Genomic DNA, 22366 nt, shown 5'->3' with positions numbered 1-22366 from the left:
CCCAGCCTGGAAAATAATACATCACGCTCTTTCCAGCAGTGTCTGAATAATATCTAATATATGTTCTTCGTTTCCGCCCGTGGACGTAGTCAACGCAACGTTGATGAACCACGTAAATTATGTGTCTCTTTACGTTTCTGTTTGTTTTGATTACACAATTGCTCTATTCTGTCGTAACAAAAGAATCAAAGTTGAGAAGATAATTGTGTCGTATTTTGACACACTTTAGGAAAGGTCTAACAAAACCATCAATATAAAGTTGTTGTAAAACCTCAAATATTCAAATCCAGTTAGAGCATGCATAACCGTGCTCTCCACAGGGACAATGTTCTTCAATCTTTACTATTCATAGGTTCGGTTCTACTTTTATTCATTTTTTATTTTCTTACCCATAGGAAGCATAACCCCCCAAAAAAAATATAGTACTACTACTACTACTTTTCACTATTAATGGATCAAACTATTCTAATTGAATTTAAAAATTACAATTGCTAAAAACATTTAATTATAGGAGCTGCCGAGTAGATAATTTGTTATGCAAAATACTATACTCTTCTCCTACTGCTTCCTGCTGCTGCCGCCTCTTCAAATTTGAGAGAGAGGGAAACAAGAGTGCGAGAAAATGGTGCGATTAACGGCGGATTTGATATGGAAGAGCCCCCATTTCTTCAATGCCGTTCGCGAGCGAGAGCTCGATCTCCGAGGTTTCCTTCTTTCAAACCCTACTAACGTTTTTAAATTACTAGAAGATTCTCTGTTTTTGTAATTGGTTGTGTGTTTGTGCCTCTAATGAGTTGTGTTTCTCTCTCTCTATGATTCCGAGCAGGGAACAAAATTGCTGTAATAGAGAACGTTGGTGCTACTGAGGTGAAATTTTCCCCTTTTCTACTTCATTAGGCCATTTCAGCTTTACTCACATTCAATTCCTTTTCTTTTAGTGATGAATGATTTTAATTAACAGGACCAATTCGACACTGTTGATTTATCTGATAATGAGATTGTAAAGCTTGAGAACTTCCCTCTCATGAATCGACTAGGAACCTTGTTATTGAACAATAACCGAATCACTCGCATCACTCCTAACCTTGGAGGTATAAACACTATTCTAGATTAAAATCTGCTACTTACTTTGGATTCTTTTATGCACAACCTTGAGCTATTTAGTTCTTGTTTTGGACACTGTGCAGAGTTTTTGCCAAAATTGCACACCTTGGTCCTCACCAACAATAGGTTAACTAACTTGGCTGAGATCGATCCTCTTGCATCACTTCCCAAGCTGCAGTTCCTTAGTTTACTCGACAACAGTATTACGAAAAAACCCAATTACCGTTTGTATGTTATCCACAAGTTGAAGTCCTTGCGTGTTCTGGACTTCAAGAAAGTAAAACAAAAGGTTATTATTCGAAATCTATTAATTCCAGTGTTCTACTGCTGTCTAGATGTTATCAAATGGCACAAAAAAAGTGTGTTAATGTGGTAGCGAGTTACCTTTCTCTTGCGGACATACTTGTTTATCAATTGATCTAAATGAAGCATTAAGTTTTAACAAGAGTTATATGCAATCATATCTCGTGTAAGTAATTTGGGATAGAATATTTATTTAGTTGCAAGTAATTTGGGATGGAATATTTATTTAGTTCTTTACATATAATCGGCTTCATCTGGTTGCCCTTCACCTTTGGGTTTAAAGCTGGGTCTTGTGTTTGAAAATGGTTTATTTCTGAAGTACATACATTTTTTTGTTCTTAAAACTGCCATTCCTGTGCTATGCAAACATCAAGGTAAAATAGCATATACTACCTCCGTCCCACAAGAATATGCACTCTTTGATTTTTAGTCCGTCCCACAAGAATATGCACTTTCTAATTTTGGAAACTCTTTTCTCTCTAATAAGGTGTGACTCATTCTCCACTAACAATACTTTAATTACCTTTTCTCTCCACCTCTCTTACTTTACTAATTTTGTATTAAAACTCGTGTCGAACTCAAAGTGCATATTCTTTTGGGACGGAGGGAGTACTATGTAATTAATATCTCTGTATTCGAGATACGTTCACGATAACTAGAAATGTTGAGCATCCTCTGTATTGTGTTAATACTCAAACTTGCAGTATCTGATATTAAGCATGATTCAGTGGTCTGAAAGCTGGGTTCCTTATTTTTAAAATAAGGTAAACAAACCAGAAGTTACTAAGTTAATTCGTAGTTCAAATTTCTATTAGTTAAGTTATGACAATTAGGAGTCAGGGCCCAGGGGGTTAATTTGATCAAATGTTTCACTCTCTGTATTATATTCTCTTTATTTTTTTTTAATCATTTTTTGGGGAGTTTTGAAATTCTGTGACTGCCATCATGTTTCATGGGAATATAACAATGAATGTATTTTACCCCTTGAGATTGCCACGTCTGTGCCTCGTTTGCTCAGCCTGTAAAGAATAGATGATACTCAAGCATTTACAGAATATGAAACCTCTAAAATATCGAATATTGATAACCTGAATAATTTTGTAGAAGCGTTGAGATTCCTCTCTTGCCATGTTACCTACATCCAATATCAGCTGCTATAAGTAAAAGTTTTCCTTTATTTGCTTGCTTGGCGGAGTAATTGTGGTACGAAGAAACTGAAAGTTTGGTACTCCAACTTAGGACCTTAAGGGAAGTTGTTTGAATACTACTCCTTACAAGTTGCAAGAACGAGGGAATATACATCAAGAAGTGTATGGGTCTCAGACAGGGATATAATAGGGATATTATTACTTCTATCCAATTTATGAAGATTATTGAATAGCTGATCCTATTATTAGAGAAGAAACATCTCATGGTTACTTTGGATTACATTGTGAATATTCAACATAATTACAATTTACATATTTCATGACTATACTTGTGAGAGAATCATATTGTAATGATGCGCCCTTTTATATACAGAATGTACTATGCGTTGTGTTATTATAGTTGATTTAAGCTCTGTTAAAATTGGTTTATAGTTAGTCACTAGACTCACTACATGTATATTTTACATTGTAGGTTATGACTTTGAGGCTAATGTTATATGTGCATATAAACTTTTTCTCCCTTCTTGTATATAGTGCCATTAGTAGACATACTTTTTTTGTGCTAGGATTCCATCCTTTACCCCTGGCTTGATTATATATCATTACTCTTTCCATTTTGGTAATTAACTCATTTCTTCAAGTTTATTACTGTTCTCTGTTTATTTCAATTTTGCTTCACACTGTATTTAAGTAAATTTTTGGTGTCTAACTTTACTAAATACTGCCACACATCATATAGGAACGTGCTGAAGCCAAAATTTTGTTTGCATCAGAAGAAGCTGAAGAAGAGGTTAAAAGGGAATCTGCAAAGGTTGTACCTGCTGAGACTCTTAGTACCCAAGAATCTGCAAGGGAGCAACAAACATCTAAACCAGCTGCACCTACACCAGAACAAATTTTGGCTATTAAGGTATATGAATATTCTTTTTTTTTTCTGAGACTTCTGAGTTCTGCCACCGCATATCTTCAAGGGTCAACATGAATTACCATACACTGGAAGTGATGATAACTTTGGAAAATTTATTTGCAAAAGTATCAATCTTAGAATAGGTAAAGAACTTGACATGCCTTAGGGTTGATAAATGTGAGCAAAATTGGAGAGTGTCTCAAATTCTCTCCCCTGAAATGACGGGACTAGGCAGTTTTTTGTATGTTTTGGTTCTGGCAGACTGAAGAATGCATTGAGATTTCTTTTTTCCTTCATTTTTTATCCTGCATCCAACCATCCGCCAGTTTACATTTGGGTTCTGGCTGATAAGAATGCATCGAGATTTCTCTTTCCTTAATTTTTTTTCTCCATCCAACCATCCACCTGCTTACATTTTTCTCTCATTTTGGGTTCTTAATCTCTCTTATCCTTTTGCAGGCTGCCATTGTCAATTCACAAACTCTTGAAGAGGTGGCTAGACTTGAACAGGTAATCTGACAGACCTGCATACAAGTAGGATAGAGTAATCAATTTTGAATTGTGAAATACAAACCTCCACTTCTTTACACAAAAATATTTGCATTTTGTTCTCATCCACTAGTCTGCAGTGATTTATTTTCATGTTCTCTTTCCCTGCCTGCCTCATTTAGAAATTTATCACGAGTTTTGATAATTTCTTGCTTGCAGGCACTAAAATCAGGGCAGCTCCCAGCTGAGTTCAACATCGGTGATGACAATGCACCTAACGGTGAGGCTACTGAACAAGAGGATAATATGATCACAGAAGAAAAAGAAACAAATAATGAACTTAAAGAAAGTGAGTCTGAAGAAAAGAAAGATGATACATCAGCAATGGAAGAGGTATATACATGTTTTCATTTGTATAGCTTGTGTTCTTTTTGGTTCAGCCGCACTCATGCTGTTGCACAGTTTGATTTTGATAAACTTAGTTCACTGTTTACTGTCTAGTAGGATATATGGCAGATCATATAGGTGCAATGAGTTTCATTACAGATATCTAATACTCCCTCTGTCCCACTCTAAGTGGAGCATTTCTATTCCGGCACGGGATTTTATGTAGTGTTGTTTTGTGAGTTAAGTGAAGAGAATAAAGTAAGATAGAGGGGAAAAGTAGAGACATCCCAAAAAGGAAATGATTCACTTAAAGTGGTGTTTTAAGATGGGACAAAACAAAATCACATATGAAAAAATTGAGCATTTCATAATTGAGTCGAGTGGTGTAGTATTCATTCCTAGAATATGCTTTGTACTCTTTTTAGAAAGATAAAATATGCTTTGTACTTGTGAGGCTTCATTCCTAGTAGAATTCTCTGCATACAATAATGCTAACAATTGACATAATAGATAGACTAGTAGGTATGAATAAGTACTACCATCTTTACATAATTTGAGCATTACTAATCTTAAGTATGTGAAAATGCAGTCATCTAGTTTCTGGCAGAAAGTAAAAATTAGAAGAACATAAGAATGTTGGGTGTTTCTTTTGCCCTTTTCCTGTTTTTCCCAAGCATAACATATATATGTTGACAAAGATAATGAGCTTTTTATATTTAGGTAGTCTGGTGTTGTGTCCATTAATTTTGTTCAGATCTTTCGACATATGAATCTTACAGATTGTATATATGCATTTTTTGTTTCAGGAATAGGTTTGTTCCATGTGAATATGCAGCTGCATAATATTCATCGTGTATCCTCCTGAACCAGTGGACTATGCCCACCTCGTGTTGCAAAATTGTTTTGTAATGTTTTGTGATCTTTTCTCCCATGAAGATTTCAAAGTAATGATGAATGGGCCAGGGGAATTTACTTGTTAACAGCGTAGTATTTGAGAGACATGGCTTGCTGTGTGCAATTCAGTTGTCAGAAAACATGAATTTCTTCAGTGGCCAACGGAACTTGAGGAAAAACGTTTTCCTTTTCTTCGTTATCACGTGTTAGGTTGTTCAGACAATCTTTTTTTTAATCAAATGTTTAACTGGCTGTATTCGGAGGAGAAATCCAACCATCAATTTCAATGGTTTTGTGATCGCTGAAAATTGGTTATCTGTAGTGGCAGACGTTTTATGCAACTGATATAGATCAGATGTAGAACCCCGATTTCCATGACCTACTAATGAGGTAGTATTCCCTGGGAAGCTGTCAACGGATGATGATGCCCTGTATAAGGAAGTCAACCCTAGCCCTGTAGGTGGAGGTTGGCTAGTATACCTTTCGTGTATGGCTGAATCCCGATGCCACATGTAGGGATGAGTGCCACGGTTAAGCTGCCCTGTTGGATCAGCCAAAACTGGCTCCTGATGAGCATATGTCGGAAGCATGCCACCATGGCTCGCAGCCCCAACTCCAGACGGAATCATACTTTCTGGTAGTAACCCTGCACCAGGTCCTCCATACATCACAGCTGGAGCAGCATAACTATTGACACGGTTAGAATGTCTGTTATCCAACAAACCCCTTCTGCTATCAACATGAGCACTAGCTTTCTGCTGCTGTGTACCATGATTAACATGGCGCACACGTTTTGCATCTTGGACTTTTGGCGTCTCGATTTCACTCGGTTTTCTTTTCTGAGATGCTTTGTCTACTTCCGATTTCCTATCAAATTCAGTGATGTCTTTTTCTAGATTTACAATTTTTTCATTGATTTGCCATCCGGGAAGAAGCTTTGCAGGATCAATGCTGTGCCTTTCCAAACACCCCCTGATAGATTTCAGAATATCCAACTGCTTCTTATTTGCTGCATTCTGCATGAAGGGATAAAATAAAACACCATGATCAAAAATGTCCACCGATTTCGAGGGGAAAGGGAAGTATTCTATGGATGACACAAACTGTTTATGAATTATTACACAGTATTAGATTATTAACTTACAAGTGTAGCTGGTGAACCCTGTGGTCCCTTTTTTGACTTTTTCCAAGTTTCACTAGATTCTTGTAGAAATGAAATTAAAATTGTGTGTGGATTAAACCTCTCTTCAAGGCCAAATGTATAAACAATATCAACAGCATCTACTTCCATTTTCTTCTTCATCATCTCCTCAACTATCTCTGTAGCCGCCTGACTATGAGGCAGCCAATTCTAAAGTTACTTACCAAAACATTTTTGTTGTTGTCAGTGAAATTGCACATGAGCTGAAATTGATTTGAATATGAGGGAAAAGTTTGGCAAGAATCCAGTATCATTAGCAAAATCAGATTAAATTAAAAGTGAAATAATTATGGGGTAGTTTATTAAGTTGGCGAGTTAGTGTGCAAAATGTGATCAAAGTTCAATATTTACAAGCTATTATCCCATATTTTTCGTAAACCACCTGGAGCATCCATTGCAAGTAATTTTCTTGCTTTCAATGTCACGAGTAAATTCAGTTTACATGAGACAATGTTGGCAAAAATAAATTGAATTTGCATTTGTGAGTCAAGTTACAAGTTACATGGATGAATTTACGAGATTCATGAATTTCTAACCATAACTCTAAGTATGTCACAAGTTTCCCTTCACCATTCTTGCTTAACTTCAATCCAATAGTGCAAGGAGTTGATATATGAATTGAGTTCATAAGCAAATGAGACTTCTGCAACACATGGACAATCTCCTTGGCATTCCCCGCAATCACCAAATCCCGCATATCCTCAACCTGAAACGTATCCGGTACGCCAAAACAAGCAACAAACAGCAAAAGTCCGCGTGCATCGATCTGGTTAGCCCTGGCCAAACCCCCTTCAATCACTAACCTCTTCCGCCACGCCAAGGCTGCAACATTCGCCTCCTCCTCCACTGCCTTCTCAATGTCCAAGATCCCACAATTGGCCTCACTGGAAACATCCAATCCTCTCATCAATAAGAAGCATTCCAACACCAAAATCGACGCCTCACGAGCAGGGATCATCGGGGAGTCCCTAGCAAAGGCCTTGCTCCCCTGCAAAAAGAATTTACCCAAACATTCCAAAACCAGCTTCCAAGGGTTTGGAGCCAGCCTCAGCGCCTTTGGCAGTTGTTCCTGCAGCATTGGGAGATTAGACAAATGAGAGACCAAATATTTCCGCACGCCGCGGCTGCACATTGCTTTGCAGAAGCCCTCGAGCTCCGATTTCGAGGGAATTTTATCGTCCTGTTGTTTCTCCACGGTTGTATTTGCTAGAGCTTCGGGTGTCTGCGGGGGTGATTGGGAAATGTGAGGGCGTTCTGGCGGCAGCATCGCGGAGATAGAGGCGTTGATGGATTGGAGGTGGGTGTGGAGGTCATCGTAGCATCGGAGGAAGGCGGACATCGCGGCGGAGAAGTGTTTCAGTTCGGAAATTGAGTTGAGGAAGGGCGGAGGGAGGGTTTCTAGGTTTGGAGAATGAGGAAGGGCGTCATAGGGCGGCGTAGGTGGTGGCCTCCGCCATGGCGGGTGGCGGTGTAACGGTGGCGATCATTTGGAGTCAGAGAACTGATCGCACCAGAATTACCAAATCCCTAAAATTAATGTTACACTCAAGGCCTATTTTGGTCTAAACATACGATGATTTTCCGATATTTCCAGAATATTATTTTATCTCGTATAATTAAAAATGGTCGGGATTTAGTACATTTTGGACAATGTGTAAAAATTTAACGGTCAACGCAATTAAGTGTATTTTGACTGGATTAGGTTACTAATTACGTTTTATTAACGACTAAAGCCAAATCGTCGTCGTCTCTCTCTTCTCTCACTTCATCAGTTTTGAATTTAAAAATAGAAAAAAAAATAGTCTCACTTCATAAATTCTAAATCGTCATCGTTTCTCTCTCTCACTCTGCACACTTCGAAAAAATCAAACGACGTCAAAATCGAACCCTAGTTCTCACTAACGAAGTCGGCGAACGAACGAACCCTAGTTCTCCATAAGCTGCTTTGTGGGGACTAAGCTTGTTGGCGAGTTAAATAAGTTAGACTCAAATACTTTGTTGTTTAGGTAAATGTTTATGACTGATATAATATATTTTCTATATAGATGAGACATTCACAATATGGTCACATTACTCCGGTGTGATGAATGAAAGTTGTGGAAAGTAGTATGTGGATGGAAAAGGTGTGTGTAAGACATCAACTGATCAAAGCAATAAATATTTTGTCAATTTTAGAATGGATGTTATCAAACCCCTAGCAAGTTTGTACAACTTCAATGAATAAATGTTTTGATTTGGAGCATATCGATATCATATAATTGTTTCATGAAAAACAATGCAAATACAATACAAGGAGTTGAATTCCATAATTGATTCATCATTGCGAATTTTATTTCATTATTTCAACTTGAATATACAAACAAACACTACAATAACAAATTCCATACATCATAACACTACCTAATTTTTCCTTGGCCAATTATTCTTCTTGATTGATTACCAAAACTATCCCCTCCCGTCTCAGGCAATGACAACGATGAAGTCACAACGTCGTCTTCGTCGATTGGCTCACACCACTTGAACAAATGACACTCTTTTTCTCTCACAAACAGAGTATAGCTTCCCGGCCCCTTGTAGGTTTTCCATGGCTGTTGACGATTCAGAGTGAAGCCACTTTGTTGTAATGATAAAAGAAGGTTGAGAAATAAGAGCATCCACAATGCCGGCTAGCCAACCGGCTAGCTGATTCGCGTCGCTAGCCGGTCGGCTAGCCGAACCATTGCAAGCGGCCAGCCCGAAATCGGCGAGGGCTGGCCGATGCGCTGGCCGCCATTGTGGCGTGCCGATCGGCCAGCGCCCTTTTTCGTTTTTATTTTTTTATTTTTGAAAACCTATATAAACGTGATTTTAATTTCATTTTAATTTGCACCACTTGTTTTAACGAGTTTTTTCTCTCTCTAAATTTCTGTACAAGAGCATCATCGAGTGATGAGTAACGCGGGTGGTAGAGTGGTGGTAGTGGTGGGGATGCTTGAGGAGTACGAACGGGCAGATGAACGAGGCTATGGAGGCCTACATGAACCGCGAGATGGAGCGGTACATGCGAAGGGTGGAACAGCAGGCGATACCTCGCCCTCCACCGGTTGTCCACCGCCGAGCAGTGATTGATCGGGATCACGTAGCTGCACATCAGCGGCTATATGACGACTACTTTTCAGAGAACCCGCGGTTTCCCGCAAACATGTTCAGACGGCGTTTTAGAATGCACAGGGACTTGTTTATGCGTATCGTTGACGCTTTGGAGCATCGATATCTTTATTTCCGCTTCGAGGCACGATGCGGCTGGCAGACCCGGCCACACCCCTATCCAAAACTGCACGGCGGCAATCGGGCGGTTGGCCTACGGAGGCGCGGTAGACATGTGGGATGAGTACCTCCACATCGGTGAGACAACTGCTCTGGAATGCCTGAAGTTTTTCTGTCGGGCGTGATAAACATTTTCGGTGAGCAGTACCTTCGAAGCCCTACTCCCCAAGATTGTCAGAATTTGATGCAGATGCACGGGGAGCAGCATGGGTTCCCCGGGATGTTAGGCAGCATAGATTGTATGCATTGGGAGTGGAAGAACTGTCCGACTGCACTGGAAGGGGGCCTACACGACCGACTACAAGGAAAAGAATCCCACGATGATCCTCGAGGCCGTAGCTGATTACCGGCTGTGGATCTGGCATGCGTATTTTGGGGTAGCCGGGTCGAACAACGACCTCAACGTCCTGAACTCGTCGCCCCTCTTCAACGAGAAGTGTCGGGGCATCGGTCCAGCCGTCTCATTTGTGGCCAACGGCAACCGGCATGATATGGGCTACTATTTGGCGGATGGGATATACCCTAGGTGGCCCGTCTTTGTGAAGACGATCAAGCACGCGGCGGATGACAAGAAGGCCTACTTTGCGGAACGACGGGAGTCGGCGCGCAAGGACGTGGAGCGCGCATTTGGTGTGCTCCGGTCTCGATGGGCGGCAATTAAGGGTCCAACGCGTTTGTGGGATGTCCAATGCGTTTCCCAAATAATGTACGCTGCATTATCATGCACAACATGATCGTCGAAGACGAAGGTGTACAACCGACTAGTTGGGCCAATGACGATGAAGCCGGTCCAAGCCACGGAACGGCCACCCCTAGCGTACGACGTGGGGTACCTCTCGATGAAGTCGGCCGCCTCAAGGAATATGCCGACATGCGTCAAGTGGATGCTCATATTCAACTCCAAAAGGATATAATTGAAGAGTTGTGGGCACGGAGGACTGCACGGCGATAGTTTTTTTTCTTTATTATGTAATTTTTTTTATCTATGTACCTTTCTTTTTAATGCAATTAATGAATTTTCCCGTATATGTCTCGTAAATTTAATTCCGTAATTTAATCGTAATTTTAATTCCGTAAATGTAGCATTTTTTGAATTATTTTTATTGCGGCTGGCCTATGGCTGGCCTAAATCTGATGTGGCAGGTGGATTTTTAGTGCTGCTGACGTGGCATGGAGAGAGAGTGGCTGACCTATTGCCATTGTGGATGCTCTAAATGAGAAAAGAAGAAGGATGAAAACCTAATATTTCAATTTTCAAAGTCGTTCTTTTTTTTTTTATATTAATTTTTTCATATACCAATTATATTATTTTCGTAAAATAGTAAATATTCTAATCTAAACCCCTAATCTAGTCAAATACACTTAACTGGCGTTGGCCGTCCATTTTTTACTGTGCTGTCCACAATTTGTCTATGTGCCCATAAAAATGACATTTTATGTATGTGAGTGGAATGATTATGTCCAAATATCAAATGACTCGGGTTCGAGTCCACCATAATGCGAACGATGTGTCTCACGTCACATCTAACCAACACATATCCTTGTAATATTGTGCGATTAATGTAGACGATTGAGGCATACAAAAGTCACCACAAACACTTTGCCGATGACATTTAGGTTGATCGACATGAGGGATGAGATGACCCATGACGTGGGGCTAAATAAGTTGGGCAAAATACTTAGAGATACACACATGCAGTGGTGAAGCCACATTTGGGCGGGGGGGCATGGACCATGGTCCCCCATCAATTTCTGTTTTACCTATATGTAAACTAAAACTATATGTAAATTTGATAGTGTTGTTGGTTGTACACTATGTCTCCTGTTTGCTTGGCTCGGGTTTGATTCCCATTGGGGACATAACATTTTATTCTCTTCTTTCTTTTTATGCAACTTTTTAGTTCTATTTATACAACTTATTTTCCTCATTCTTTTTATTAATGCAAACTTTTTTTTATTCTTCCTTATGTTTATGCAATATAATGTGCATATTTTGTTTCTAATTGCTCTATATTTTTTGAAATATAATTTCTATTTATTCTCTTATACATCACTAAATATGTTAATATTAATTCTTTATCACTTCATAATTGTTTTCTTCCATTATTATACTCATAATAAAAAAATTTGAAAAAAAATTATTATATTCTAGTAGTTATAATTATATTTTCGTTGTATTATATTCTAGTAGTTATAATTATATTTTCGTTGATATTTGCTATGGGACATTTCAATATTATAAAAAAATCATTTTCATCCATTATACATACGTAAAGTTTAAAAATATCAATTATTTCGAGCTTCTGACGTTACGAACACCAAAAAAATCCTATAACTAATAACAGTAATTTGGGCCCCCATCGTAAAATTTCTGGCTTCGTCACTGCCGGTGATGTTCCGATTTCTTGACATGTGGGACCAATCATGATGTGAGACTAAATAAATCGTCAAAATATTTAAAGATACACACATGGTATCTAATAAACTAAAATAGAAAAGTTTTCTCATTGAAATTATAGTAGAATAAAATTATTGAAAAAATAAATATAAATCTTAAAATTTAATAAAAATTTATAATAAATAAAGTGGTTTAATATTTTGGAAAATAACAAATCCACCAACTCTTAAAAAAGTACTTAGCATAAGTTAAATTAGACACGTGGGCTGGCATGGTATCATCCTTCTCTTGACTTGGATTCACACTTTTACTAAAAAAAATGTACAGTACATGAATTTTTAACTCGAGACGTCCTTTAAAAAAATCTGAACCAATCATAGGAAGTTGAAGTGGAATGGCGACGATTCAAAATAAAAAGAAAAATCTAATCAATTCATTCGCCTATCTCTCTCTCTCTTCTTTTTATTTTTCGCTTAGATTTTTCCCCATCCCAACTGGATATATTCATTTTATGAGGCCAAGCTTTCAGCCAGAAAAGAATGGAAAGAAAACAAGCGCGCCCATAAATTCTTTATCTCTAGCTTAATAATACTCCCTCCATTCCCTCATAGTTGAGTCATTTTTCCATTTCGAGAAGTTCCCTTGTAGTTGAGTCATTTCCATTTATATTAAGTTTTTTCTCTTTCTTACTTTACTCTTTCTTACTTTATTCACTTTTTACTTTATTCTATCTACTTTTTTCTCTTTCTTACTTTTTTATCTATTTATTTAACACACTCAACATTTCTTTCTTAAACTTCGTACCGAAAAGTTTCGCCTCAACTATGAGGGAACGGAGGGAGTACTATATTAAAAAATTATGTAGAAATTGAGTATCACGTTGACAAAAACGACTCTTTATAAAGACAGCTTGAGTGTTGGCTTCATGAGTAATGGCGGATACTCCTAGAACTCCTATAGTAGCCACAACTACAAATTATTCACCTAATTTCTTCCATCCCCACATATATATCTTCGATAACCAAGATTGAATCGAGTTAAGATTCAATCAAGATTGAATCTTTTCTCTTGCTGCTTAATTTGGCGACTTTTGCTACTCAGTGTAGAAAATGGCTGTAGCTATGGCTTCTAGTTGCAGTAAATTTGGGCTCTACGGCAATTTGAGGGCAATGGAGAAGCTATCCAATTCGAGGGCTTCTCCGTTTTTCTGCTCTTTCGGGTTGGATCCACTTCAGTTGTCATGCATTAATCCCAAGAAAAGGTATCTCCTTTTTTCTTTCTTTTTTCATGTGTTTTTCATATGATTTTTGTGTGCTTGACTTGACTGATGTTTGTTTCCAGATGTTGAAATATTAGATTTAAGTTTAACACCTTAGAAGGATATGAGTTTGCTGATCTTAAATGAAATTGGTGTGACTATATCTCTAATTATTGGGCTTTCTTGTACCTACTGAAACCAATGAGCTTATATTTGTAGTGATGCTTCTCTTGTGAACTAATCTGATTTGTGCTGGAGCATGCACTGTTCATCCTTTAGAAATGGTGGCTATCAAATTTAGAAATAGTAGTTGATGATGACTTTTTTTGCCCTTTGAAATGATTTTGAGCAGTGATTTGTTGGTTTATTAGAATCGTGCCCTTTAATCGTCTAAAAGGCATTGTAAGAGAGGAGGGTGAAGGATTTTTACCAAGTGAACGTGGGATAGAAATGGTAGTTTCAACTTAGTTTGTGTAGTTTTATGTTATGCAGCGTACATTTTCGCTTGTTTTGTTTGAAAGAGAATGCTGGCTAAACTGTTTGTTAGGTATTTTAGTTTGAGTATGCAATGCTCGACTGTATATGTTATTTTGCACTTGTGGTTTTGTGTCAGCCTATCGTCTTCCATGACTACAATTATACCAAAAGCATCACCATCTACTGCTGTGGAGGTATTGAATGTTGACCGGTGCTGTTATACTCAGTTTAATTCAGTTTCTTACTTGTTTATATGAAAAATACTTATTTATGGTTGGAATTGCTGGGACAGGGTGGAAGTTCTCAGGAGACGGATGTAGTTCCTACCCCCATCGTAATAATAGATCAAGATTCTGATGAAGATGCAACTATTGTTGAAATCACCTTTGGGGATCGTCTTGGAGCTCTCCTCGATACAGTATGACCCGTGCACTTTATCTATTCGAATATTGGAATTCATTCTGTACTTGTCATTCGAGATTAAATGCAGTGACGTTTATAGAATATCTGTGACCATTTATTGATTTCTGGTAACTATATATACATTTCAGGTGAATGCACTCACGAGTCTTGGACTGAATGTTGTCAAGGCTGATGTATACCTAGATACTTCCGGAAAGCACAACAAGTTTGCTATTACTAAAGCGTAAGTCAATATAAATTTCCTTTTCCTTTTCCAAGTATTCTAGGGTAAATAAAATATTAAGACCATTGAAAATGGCAGAAAAATTACATGACATCATATTTGTCGATTTCTATTTCTAAGTGGTTGCTTGTGTCTCATCTGAAGCACAATGGTTTGTGAACTAGTAATATTCATGTGGATAATTCTGCATATTTTTGAGACAAATAACTAATTACTACATTTGCGTCAACCTTCAAACACTGATTCTGTAATTTGTATTTTATTGTATGGAATTTCAGTTCGACTGGAAGAAAGGTTGACGATCCGGAACTGCTTGAGGCTATCCGTTTGACAATTATCAACAATCTGCTTGAGTATCACCCGGTATTACTCAGTCAATAATTTCTACAAGTCACCTCCTTCTGCAACTATATCTTTTATTAAATCTCTTGAGTTAATTTCCAGGAGTCGAGTGTTCAGTTGGCAATGGGGGCTGCATTTGGTATCACTCCACCGAAAATTGTATTGACTCTCTCTCTCTCTCTCTCTCTCTCATGCATGCATGCATCATTAAGGAGGTGTGTAATAGTGTACGTGCTTCAGATAAACAGTTTTAATAATGGAATTCATCATTCTTCGAAATGCTAGACACCAGGTGTTCTTTCCATCATGTATATATGGATATCCAATTTATATTGGTAAATTCAATTTGTGTCACAGGTAAATATGCTTTGAAATGTAACTATTAATAGTTATCATAAAGCTAAAACGATAGCTTGGTGTATTAATAAAGCTATATATTTAGGATTACCAAGCTTTCCGTGAGTTACCCATTGCTCATTTAATAAAAGATTTTGTATGCTCATCTAGTGAGATCAATAAAACAAAAACACAATCTCAAGGTTGCCGTTATTTTGCTAGTTAGCTCATGAGCTAACTCATAAAACGCAGATATGGTTGAGAAGAAAATCATAAGTTTTACTCCTAGTATATTATGCAGTTTACTTTTTGATAACATATAATGTACCTTTCTTGTGAAATGATAAATGTTTTGTAGTAGTAGTTTGCATTCATAAAGCTTGTGTGAGAAATCATATCATTTTATAAACTTCCATAAAAAATATACTCCGTAATTTGTTGCTTTTCAAATTCCCTTGAGTGCAGCGATCATATAGATGCAATAGAGGATGTTGCACAATGCTGCAATAGAGGGTTTAGCTTGAACGTTAGCGCATTTACTGTTGACCAATATACTCTTAGGGAGCGTTTACTTGGAGGACAATAGATTGAAAATATTTGAGTATAAATATTTGAAGGATTCAAACCTGTTCCATCTATTAATATATGTGGTGGATTAAGCTATTACCCTATATTGCAACGCATATCCATGTCTACGATGATGGTCCTGAGCAAAGGTAACACACGTTGCCCGGCTCTCTCCATTTTCACATGTTGCCATTGCTCACCCATTTGGAATGATAATGTGTTAGAAGTTCGAACCTTGAAACACCACTACACATGTTTGCAGCTTGCTCACTATAGAAACAGCCGATCGTCCGGGATTGCTGGTGGATCTCGTAAAGATCATCACTGATATTAATATCACTGTTAAATCTGGAGAGTTCGATACTGAGGTAACAAGGCTGTCGTACAGACTATTTGATATGGGTAATTCTAGATTTGACAGCATTATATTTCTTGCGTTGGAGTTAAATGTGACTTATTTCCATTGTAGGGATTGCTGGCCAAGGCGAAATTTCATGTAAGCTACAATGGGAAAGCCCTTATTAAGCCTCTTCAGCAGGTATGTTAGCATAGAAGTGAGATTTTGATTGTGATATGCGTCGTATTGATCCCAAAAAAATCGGGGCAGGTTCTTGCAAACAGTCTGCGATATTACTTGAGGAGACCGAGCACAGAGGAAGCAAGTTTTTGATAGATTGAAGAAAGAGATGCACATGGTTTCTTGTATACTTATTGACTGTGTCTACCATTGTAAACGCAATTGGTTGTAACTTGTAACTCTTCTGCAGATTTGAGTTTCCAGGAATACTATGAATACTGGGAAATCATATAACCATCACCATGAGAGGAGCTTTTAGACCTATTCAATCATTCATGCAAATCAAATTGTCATTTGTAAATTACTCTCAGCCAAACTACTCATGAGGAATCTTATATTTTGGTAATATAATTACTAATAGTAGTGTTTATTTGGTCACCAACTATAATATCATGTTACTACTTTAAATATCAATATAATTAATACTATTTTGAAAAGCTAGTGAATCTCAAAATATTGGGTGAAAAAAGATCGAAGTTGGGTTGAGAACAAATGAATCAGAGGCTTAAAAAGTAGGGAGTAATGTTGGTTTCAAACTGTACAACCAATCAATCCATATGTCCAATTAAACGATTACAAATAGCTTTTTGTTGACGGTGGAAGCAAAGAGATAAAAAAAAGAGTGGATAACAAACCTCATCTCATCAATAGAAATAATAAAGATAAAGCTATGCATTTTATAGTAAAACAACCAAGGGAGTTAAAAAAAGAGCTTGCAACTTGGGGAGGGCACACCCGGCCCATAAAAAAGCCCATAACTATTATTCATTATAATTTGTCTTCTACTTATCTTTTCCTCTCTGCATGGAACTGAATTCCCAAACAAACAGCAATATGGTAATAACAAACAAAAATGGCAAGCGCCCATTTCTAATTTTTTATAGTATTTTTATTGGGAAACTAAATTATCCAATCTTCTAAATTCTTCCACTATAAATTTGGCTCACAATTTTGTAACACAACACAACACAAAAGTCGTCGTTATTACAGAAAAAAATAAAATGGCATCTGCAGCAGCTGGTAGATCAGGAGCTCAAACCTTCAACTCGATCTATTTCAAGTAAGTTCATTACTACTACGTACTATACTACTCTACTATGATTTAAACAACTTTTATGATCGTTGTCATGAAAAATTGACAATATCTATATTGCACTTGCACATATGGGAGTGCTATCATATTTTATAACAATAGATATGATTAGGATTAGCTATCTAATACATTAGATATTATAAAAATTATTTACCAGTCCGTTGTTTACTAGGATATATTATTTCATTTTCTTTGCCATTGTGACCAAGACAGATGAACATCTGATTCGGTGACCTAAACGGGTGGGTGACGTGGATGTATAAATTGTTCAAGAAATAATCATTTCATTATTTTATGAGATCATGAAAGTCATTTCATAATTCCATTTAATTTTAGGATCTTGTTAATATACAATTAAATCAATATGTAGCGTACTCCAACTCAAAGAAACTTATACATGTTCCAAAATAATTTTTTAAAATTAATACTAGTATTAATGGAGCAGGACTCTCTGCATATTTTCTCAATCTTTTAATAATAGGAGTAAGATTTTTGGTGTGTCTTTAAACTATAGAAGTCAATATAGTTGGTGACAACCCAGCAAATATATACCGACCACCAATTAACATGTTTTTTCCATTTTAATTTTACATTAAGCACTATATTTATTTTTCAATAAAAAATAATCAACATGATATCGTAGTAATAATTACTAGTATATATCATTTGCACGGGCATAAAATATAAGAATGAATTTTATTTTTTTCTAGAGGAAATTAATTATAGTATAAAATAATTATTGCCTGCGCTTTACTCTTACTAAATAAATGGTCAATCGTAGAAATAAAATCAATAAGTTAACGAATAAAAATTGTAATTAAGATATTTAAGTAATTACTCGATAAAATATACTATTAAATCAAATAACACTAGTGGATATAAAACAAGAAGGACTAACTAGATCTGGCTCGAATTTAAGTATTATTAATCATCCATAAACGCGTCTACTGCTCAAAACCATGAAAGTTTCTTGATTCTTACAATCTTACTAATATATTTTCATTTATATTTGACTTTGTACAGTTTAGTTTTAGCTTTTATGCATACAACTAATCATCACCAGAATAATTATTAGATCTATGAGTTATTCGTAATATTAATGTTATTAAATCTTTGATATACCAATCCTATCTAAAAAATTATCAAAATGGATCCAATAGCGCAAAAGTCACACCCAATATTGATTTCCATTTCATTGAAATCAAAGTTAATAGACTCATACTCAATATAAATCCAATTAATTACAACAGTTTATATATAAAAAAAACAAATATTTACCCTGATAGCTATAATGTTGCGTCAAATAAGTACTCCATCTGTCCCATAAAATATGCAACATTTGCTTTTTGGCACAGGATTTTATGTAGTGTTGTTTTGTGATTTAATGAAGAGAGAGTAAAATAAGAGAGAAGAAAAAGTAGAGAGAGTATTGTTTCTATTTTTAGAAACGGTTCATTTTCAATGGGACAAACCAAAAAGGAAAACGTTTCATTTTTAATGGGACAAAGGGAGTACTTATTTCGTGCTCGGTCGCACCTCATCTACTTGACTTCTACAACAAGTAGTGTTTATTAGTAGTAATTAAGAAATTAGCATTAAAGACTAGGCCAAAGTCTCAGAACAAATAACTATATATGTTTTACACTAGCTAGATAATCAAAAGTCGGGTCCCCCACCCCCCCCTAGTATTTCTAAAAGAATTATTAATGATTGGCCTTTTTACTTAGAACAAAAACGATATTTAATAATTAGATTAACTAATTTTTTTAAAAAAAGTGGAACGGTTCTAATTAAAGTAGAATTGCATAAGACGTACTTAATATGTTTTAATAGTGCAATAACAAGCTATGTATTAACGACGTTTTCATGTGTAATATAATCTGAGATTAATTAACCATATATATCATATAATTAAATAACTAAGTCGTTGAAACCTCAAAGTCATTAGATAGTAATTACTTAGGAAAGTAGACTCATAGATCACGTTAAGAATTCAAACAATTTTATGACAGATGTTGAATTGTACATAAATATGTAAACAGACCAACTCCAACAACTTCCATGATTAGTAAAATCTTAATTAATCAATTTGACATTTAATTACAAAGTTTTACTGTTGATCTTTTCTCTTCACTTTTGGCCTTTTTCCTTTTTACTTTATTTCCCCCACAATTATCTACGGGCAATTAAACATATTCTTTGACGTACACGCTTTTACTGTAGTTAAATTTAAATAATAGAGTGTTTTCAGTGATTAACATGATGTGCACGTATAAGAAATGTGTTAAATGTCATGCCATAAACTTAGGTTGGACACAGAGCTAGCTAGTGATAATGATTTTCTGTAAATTAATATTTGTAGATGAGAAGAACTTAAGCAATAGAGTACATGTTAAATTTGCATATGCATACTAAAAATTTGTGTGTACACATAATATTTTACTGTCACTGATTAAATAAAAATGTGCTATTATTGAATTATGATTTTGAGGGCTTTCTTCGCCTCAGAAAAGCTACACTAATGTTGACATATTAATCCCTATTCATTATCATTATTGAAATTTTCAATTGTATATAAAGATGAGTGGATAAAGAAACTCATTTATAGTACTATATAGAAATATTTTAATTTTAAATGTTAGATAAAAGTGTGGGTCAAACTTATTTTGAGTGGAGAATATAAAAGCTAGTGGTGAGGCAGTTATAAAGTTAGAATGGGTCAAATCGACAAGTGAGGGATATTCCAAGAGATGGAGGGAGTATACGATTCTATTTAATATCAGTAATCCTAGTTATTTAAAATTTTGAAATATCTAAACATTCTAAAATTAGAAAGCACACACTTCTCCTGTTATTTGACTAAATCTTGAAGTTTAAGGATGACAATTTCTTCATCCAAATGGCATGCCTAGGTATGTCTCCATTTTTCTTAATCCAAATGGCGAACTTTGAGGACATTCCCCTTTCTATTTTTTTTTTTAATTTTACCAATGAGAGAAACAGTTAACTTTATTATCACCGTGAATAATGATCCCAAATTTACTTCTAATTACTAATTCAAATAATTAATTATCCCATACTTATGGTATGTTGTGTTGAAATATCCCCCTAGGCCAATGTTGAGGAAAGCTTATCACCGGAAAAGTGGTTCACCCGAAATGGTGAGTGATTCTGTGAAATCGAATGGGGAGGAGGTCAATCATATGAGAGCAGTGGGGGCGGCGACTGGTCCCGGAGGAAGTGGCGATGGTACATGGTGGGTCCGAGACGATCGCACCGGAATCTTTTACCCTAAGGGACAGGAAAAGCTCATGGAAGATGTTCCTCAAGGGGCAGCTAAGGACTTTGACACAATAAATTGGTTTAATTGAATTTGTCTACTATAGGACATCATATTATATCATAATTATCATTACATATTGCCCACATATATAATTCGTAAGTAATTAATAGTAGTAATAGAAGTTATGAGCATGTATCCCAAAAGAAGATGATTATCATGCCTATCAAAAGAAATGAAATTATTTATGACTAACTTGATGGGAGGGACGTGATCAATGCAAACCATTTATCTAATATAAATTCAAAACTTTAATTCTAGCCATTAATTATAATAGATCTGTGATTAATATTGCGCAGAATTTTCATCTCAACAAGAGCATGTATTTTGTCAACGGAGGGTATTTTTGTAAGTTAAGTTTCTAAACGGTTTTTGTGTTCCTAATTTCTCTCCCACCTTCCAAAACCGAAAATATTCACATGTTTGAAAGGATCTTAGCACCACTGTATTTGACGTCAAAACTTTATTCTGAAGACTTAAATTGATTTCTTTTCCGGTGTATTTAAGAATTTATTTTATGATTGTACCGTCACCGGCGTAATATTATCCGGTTGAATCTCATATTTCATAAAATCAATCCCGGGCGTATTCTGTGTCACAACGGTTTTTTATTATATGGAGGATTCTAACGCTGATAAAAGTAATTTCATGGTAATGAGAATTATAGGTCAATCTTAATGCCGCAAAAGATTTTTGATTTTTCATTTCCAGATTCGTGTTTTCCATATGTCGAAAATTGACACATTCGTGATTCATGATTTCCATATTTTAAAGATTTTTCATTTCCAGATTTGTGATTTTCATATTCTTAGGATGTAGATGTCCGTATGTTGAGTCGATTGCGAATACAATTTGTTATTCAGATTGTGTTTGTTTTTCCGTTGAACCTGTGTTGAAATTATTGGAATTTTTGTTGACATGTCGTATCACATGGCTGATCCTATGTTGACATTTGTAAGCTACGGTTGATTCTATGTTGCAATTTTATTTACATTTTTGTTGATTCTATATTGATATATATAGTTGTTGTGCGAGTCCATTTTTTTAATTCTCTGTTGACATTTGGCTGCTTTGTGTATCAGTCTCAATCATTCCAGAAGTGATTCAGCACGATTAAAACAATGGACACAAATTCAACAAAAAATCTACAAAAAATAAACACAGATTTTAGAATCAACATAGAATCAATACGATTCCAACAAAATATTCAACATAGAACAAAAGAATCAACGCAATTTCAACGCAAAAAATCACCAACAGTTGAACAAAAAAATCAACGAAATTTCAGCGCAAAAAATCAACACAGATTTCAGAATTCAACAAAAAAGCAACACGACCGATTAAACACAAATTCAACAAAAAATCTTCATAAAATTAACACAAATTTTAGAATCAACACGATTTCAACACAAAATTCAACATCAACAAAGAATCAACTCAATTTCACCGCAAAATTCAAGCAATTTTTTTTACAAAAAGGAGAGAGAACGACGAAAAGGCGAAAAGTTGGAATGAAGGGGAGTAATTGAAACGGTTTAATTAACGTGAATAGTGGAAGGAAAGAGAACGACGAAATCGGACTACATAATTATT

The 22366-nt window shown here is 36.0% G+C and overlaps 4 protein-coding genes across 4 annotated transcripts; 3 read left to right on the top strand and 1 right to left on the bottom strand.

The window, feature by feature from the left end:
- The first annotated feature begins 537 nt into the window (after window positions 1-537).
- On the top strand, window positions 538-5540 carry LOC125188674 (U2 small nuclear ribonucleoprotein A'). Its single transcript, XM_048085670.1, has 8 exons — window positions 538-704; window positions 827-867; window positions 962-1091; window positions 1188-1393; window positions 3295-3465; window positions 3922-3972; window positions 4171-4344; window positions 5145-5540. Exons 1-8 carry the CDS (start codon window positions 623-625, stop codon window positions 5148-5150), a joined length of 861 nt encoding a protein of 286 aa, XP_047941627.1. The 5' UTR covers window positions 538-622; the 3' UTR covers window positions 5151-5540.
- Window positions 5448-9019, bottom strand: LOC125189735 (protein FRIGIDA). Its single transcript, XM_048086975.1, has 4 exons — window positions 8946-9019; window positions 7049-7881; window positions 6377-6555; window positions 5448-6248 (listed from the first exon to the last, which is right to left on the bottom strand). Exons 1-4 carry the CDS (start codon window positions 9017-9019, stop codon window positions 5448-5450), a joined length of 1887 nt encoding a protein of 628 aa, XP_047942932.1.
- A 3999-nt stretch (window positions 9020-13018) lies between these two features.
- LOC125186821 (ACT domain-containing protein DS12, chloroplastic) lies at window positions 13019-16710 on the top strand. The gene is made up of 10 exons (XM_048083272.1): window positions 13019-13398; window positions 14009-14066; window positions 14165-14290; window positions 14424-14518; window positions 14797-14881; window positions 14963-15019; window positions 15857-15912; window positions 16026-16131; window positions 16233-16301; window positions 16371-16710. The coding sequence occupies exons 1-10, from the start codon at window positions 13247-13249 to the stop codon at window positions 16431-16433; spliced, it is 867 nt and encodes a 288-aa protein (XP_047939229.1). The 5' UTR covers window positions 13019-13246; the 3' UTR covers window positions 16434-16710.
- Window positions 16711-17115: 405 nt separating this feature from the next.
- Window positions 17116-20839, top strand: LOC125186860. Its single transcript, XM_048083336.1, has 2 exons — window positions 17116-17400; window positions 20546-20839. Exons 1-2 carry the CDS (start codon window positions 17342-17344, stop codon window positions 20802-20804), a joined length of 318 nt encoding a protein of 105 aa, XP_047939293.1. The 5' UTR covers window positions 17116-17341; the 3' UTR covers window positions 20805-20839.
- The last annotated feature ends 1527 nt before the right edge of the window (window positions 20840-22366 follow it).

The sequence above is a fragment of the Salvia hispanica genome, chromosome 5 (assembly GCF_023119035.1).
Source record: "Salvia hispanica cultivar TCC Black 2014 chromosome 5, UniMelb_Shisp_WGS_1.0, whole genome shotgun sequence".
Taxonomy (NCBI): domain Eukaryota; kingdom Viridiplantae; phylum Streptophyta; class Magnoliopsida; order Lamiales; family Lamiaceae; genus Salvia; species Salvia hispanica.
The sequence above is the reverse complement of the archived record's forward strand: the minus strand, read 5'-3'. Positions and strand labels throughout refer to the sequence as shown.

Excerpts from the sequence above, each read along its gene's own strand:
- LOC125186860 (XM_048083336.1), top strand. The coding sequence starts at position 17,342 with ATGGCATCTGCAGCAGCTGGTAGATCAGGAGCTCAAACCTTCAACTCG. Across the intron at positions 17,401-20,545 it reads TTCAACTCGATCTATTTCAA|GCCAATGTTGAGGAAAGCTT; the intron begins GTAAGTTCATTA and ends ATATCCCCCTAG.
- LOC125188674 (XM_048085670.1), top strand. The coding sequence starts at position 623 with ATGGTGCGATTAACGGCGGATTTGATATGGAAGAGCCCCCATTTCTTC. Across the intron at positions 705-826 it reads GCGAGAGCTCGATCTCCGAG|GGAACAAAATTGCTGTAATA; the intron begins GTTTCCTTCTTT and ends GATTCCGAGCAG. Across the intron at positions 1,394-3,294 it reads TCAAGAAAGTAAAACAAAAG|GAACGTGCTGAAGCCAAAAT; the intron begins GTTATTATTCGA and ends CACATCATATAG.
- LOC125189735 (XM_048086975.1), bottom strand. The coding sequence starts at position 9,019 with ATGGAAAACCTACAAGGGGCCGGGAAGCTATACTCTGTTTGTGAGAGA. Across the intron at positions 6,556-7,048 it reads TTTGCTTATGAACTCAATTC|CAGAGATAGTTGAGGAGATG; the intron begins ATATATCAACTC and ends GTCAGGCGGCTA. Across the intron at positions 6,249-6,376 it reads AGGGTTCACCAGCTACACTT|AATGCAGCAAATAAGAAGCA; the intron begins GTAAGTTAATAA and ends CCCTTCATGCAG.
- LOC125186821 (XM_048083272.1), top strand. The coding sequence starts at position 13,247 with ATGGCTGTAGCTATGGCTTCTAGTTGCAGTAAATTTGGGCTCTACGGC. Across the intron at positions 15,020-15,856 it reads GTATCACTCCACCGAAAATT|CTATTACCCTATATTGCAAC; the intron begins GTATTGACTCTC and ends TGGTGGATTAAG. Across the intron at positions 16,302-16,370 it reads TTATTAAGCCTCTTCAGCAG|GTTCTTGCAAACAGTCTGCG; the intron begins GTATGTTAGCAT and ends AAATCGGGGCAG.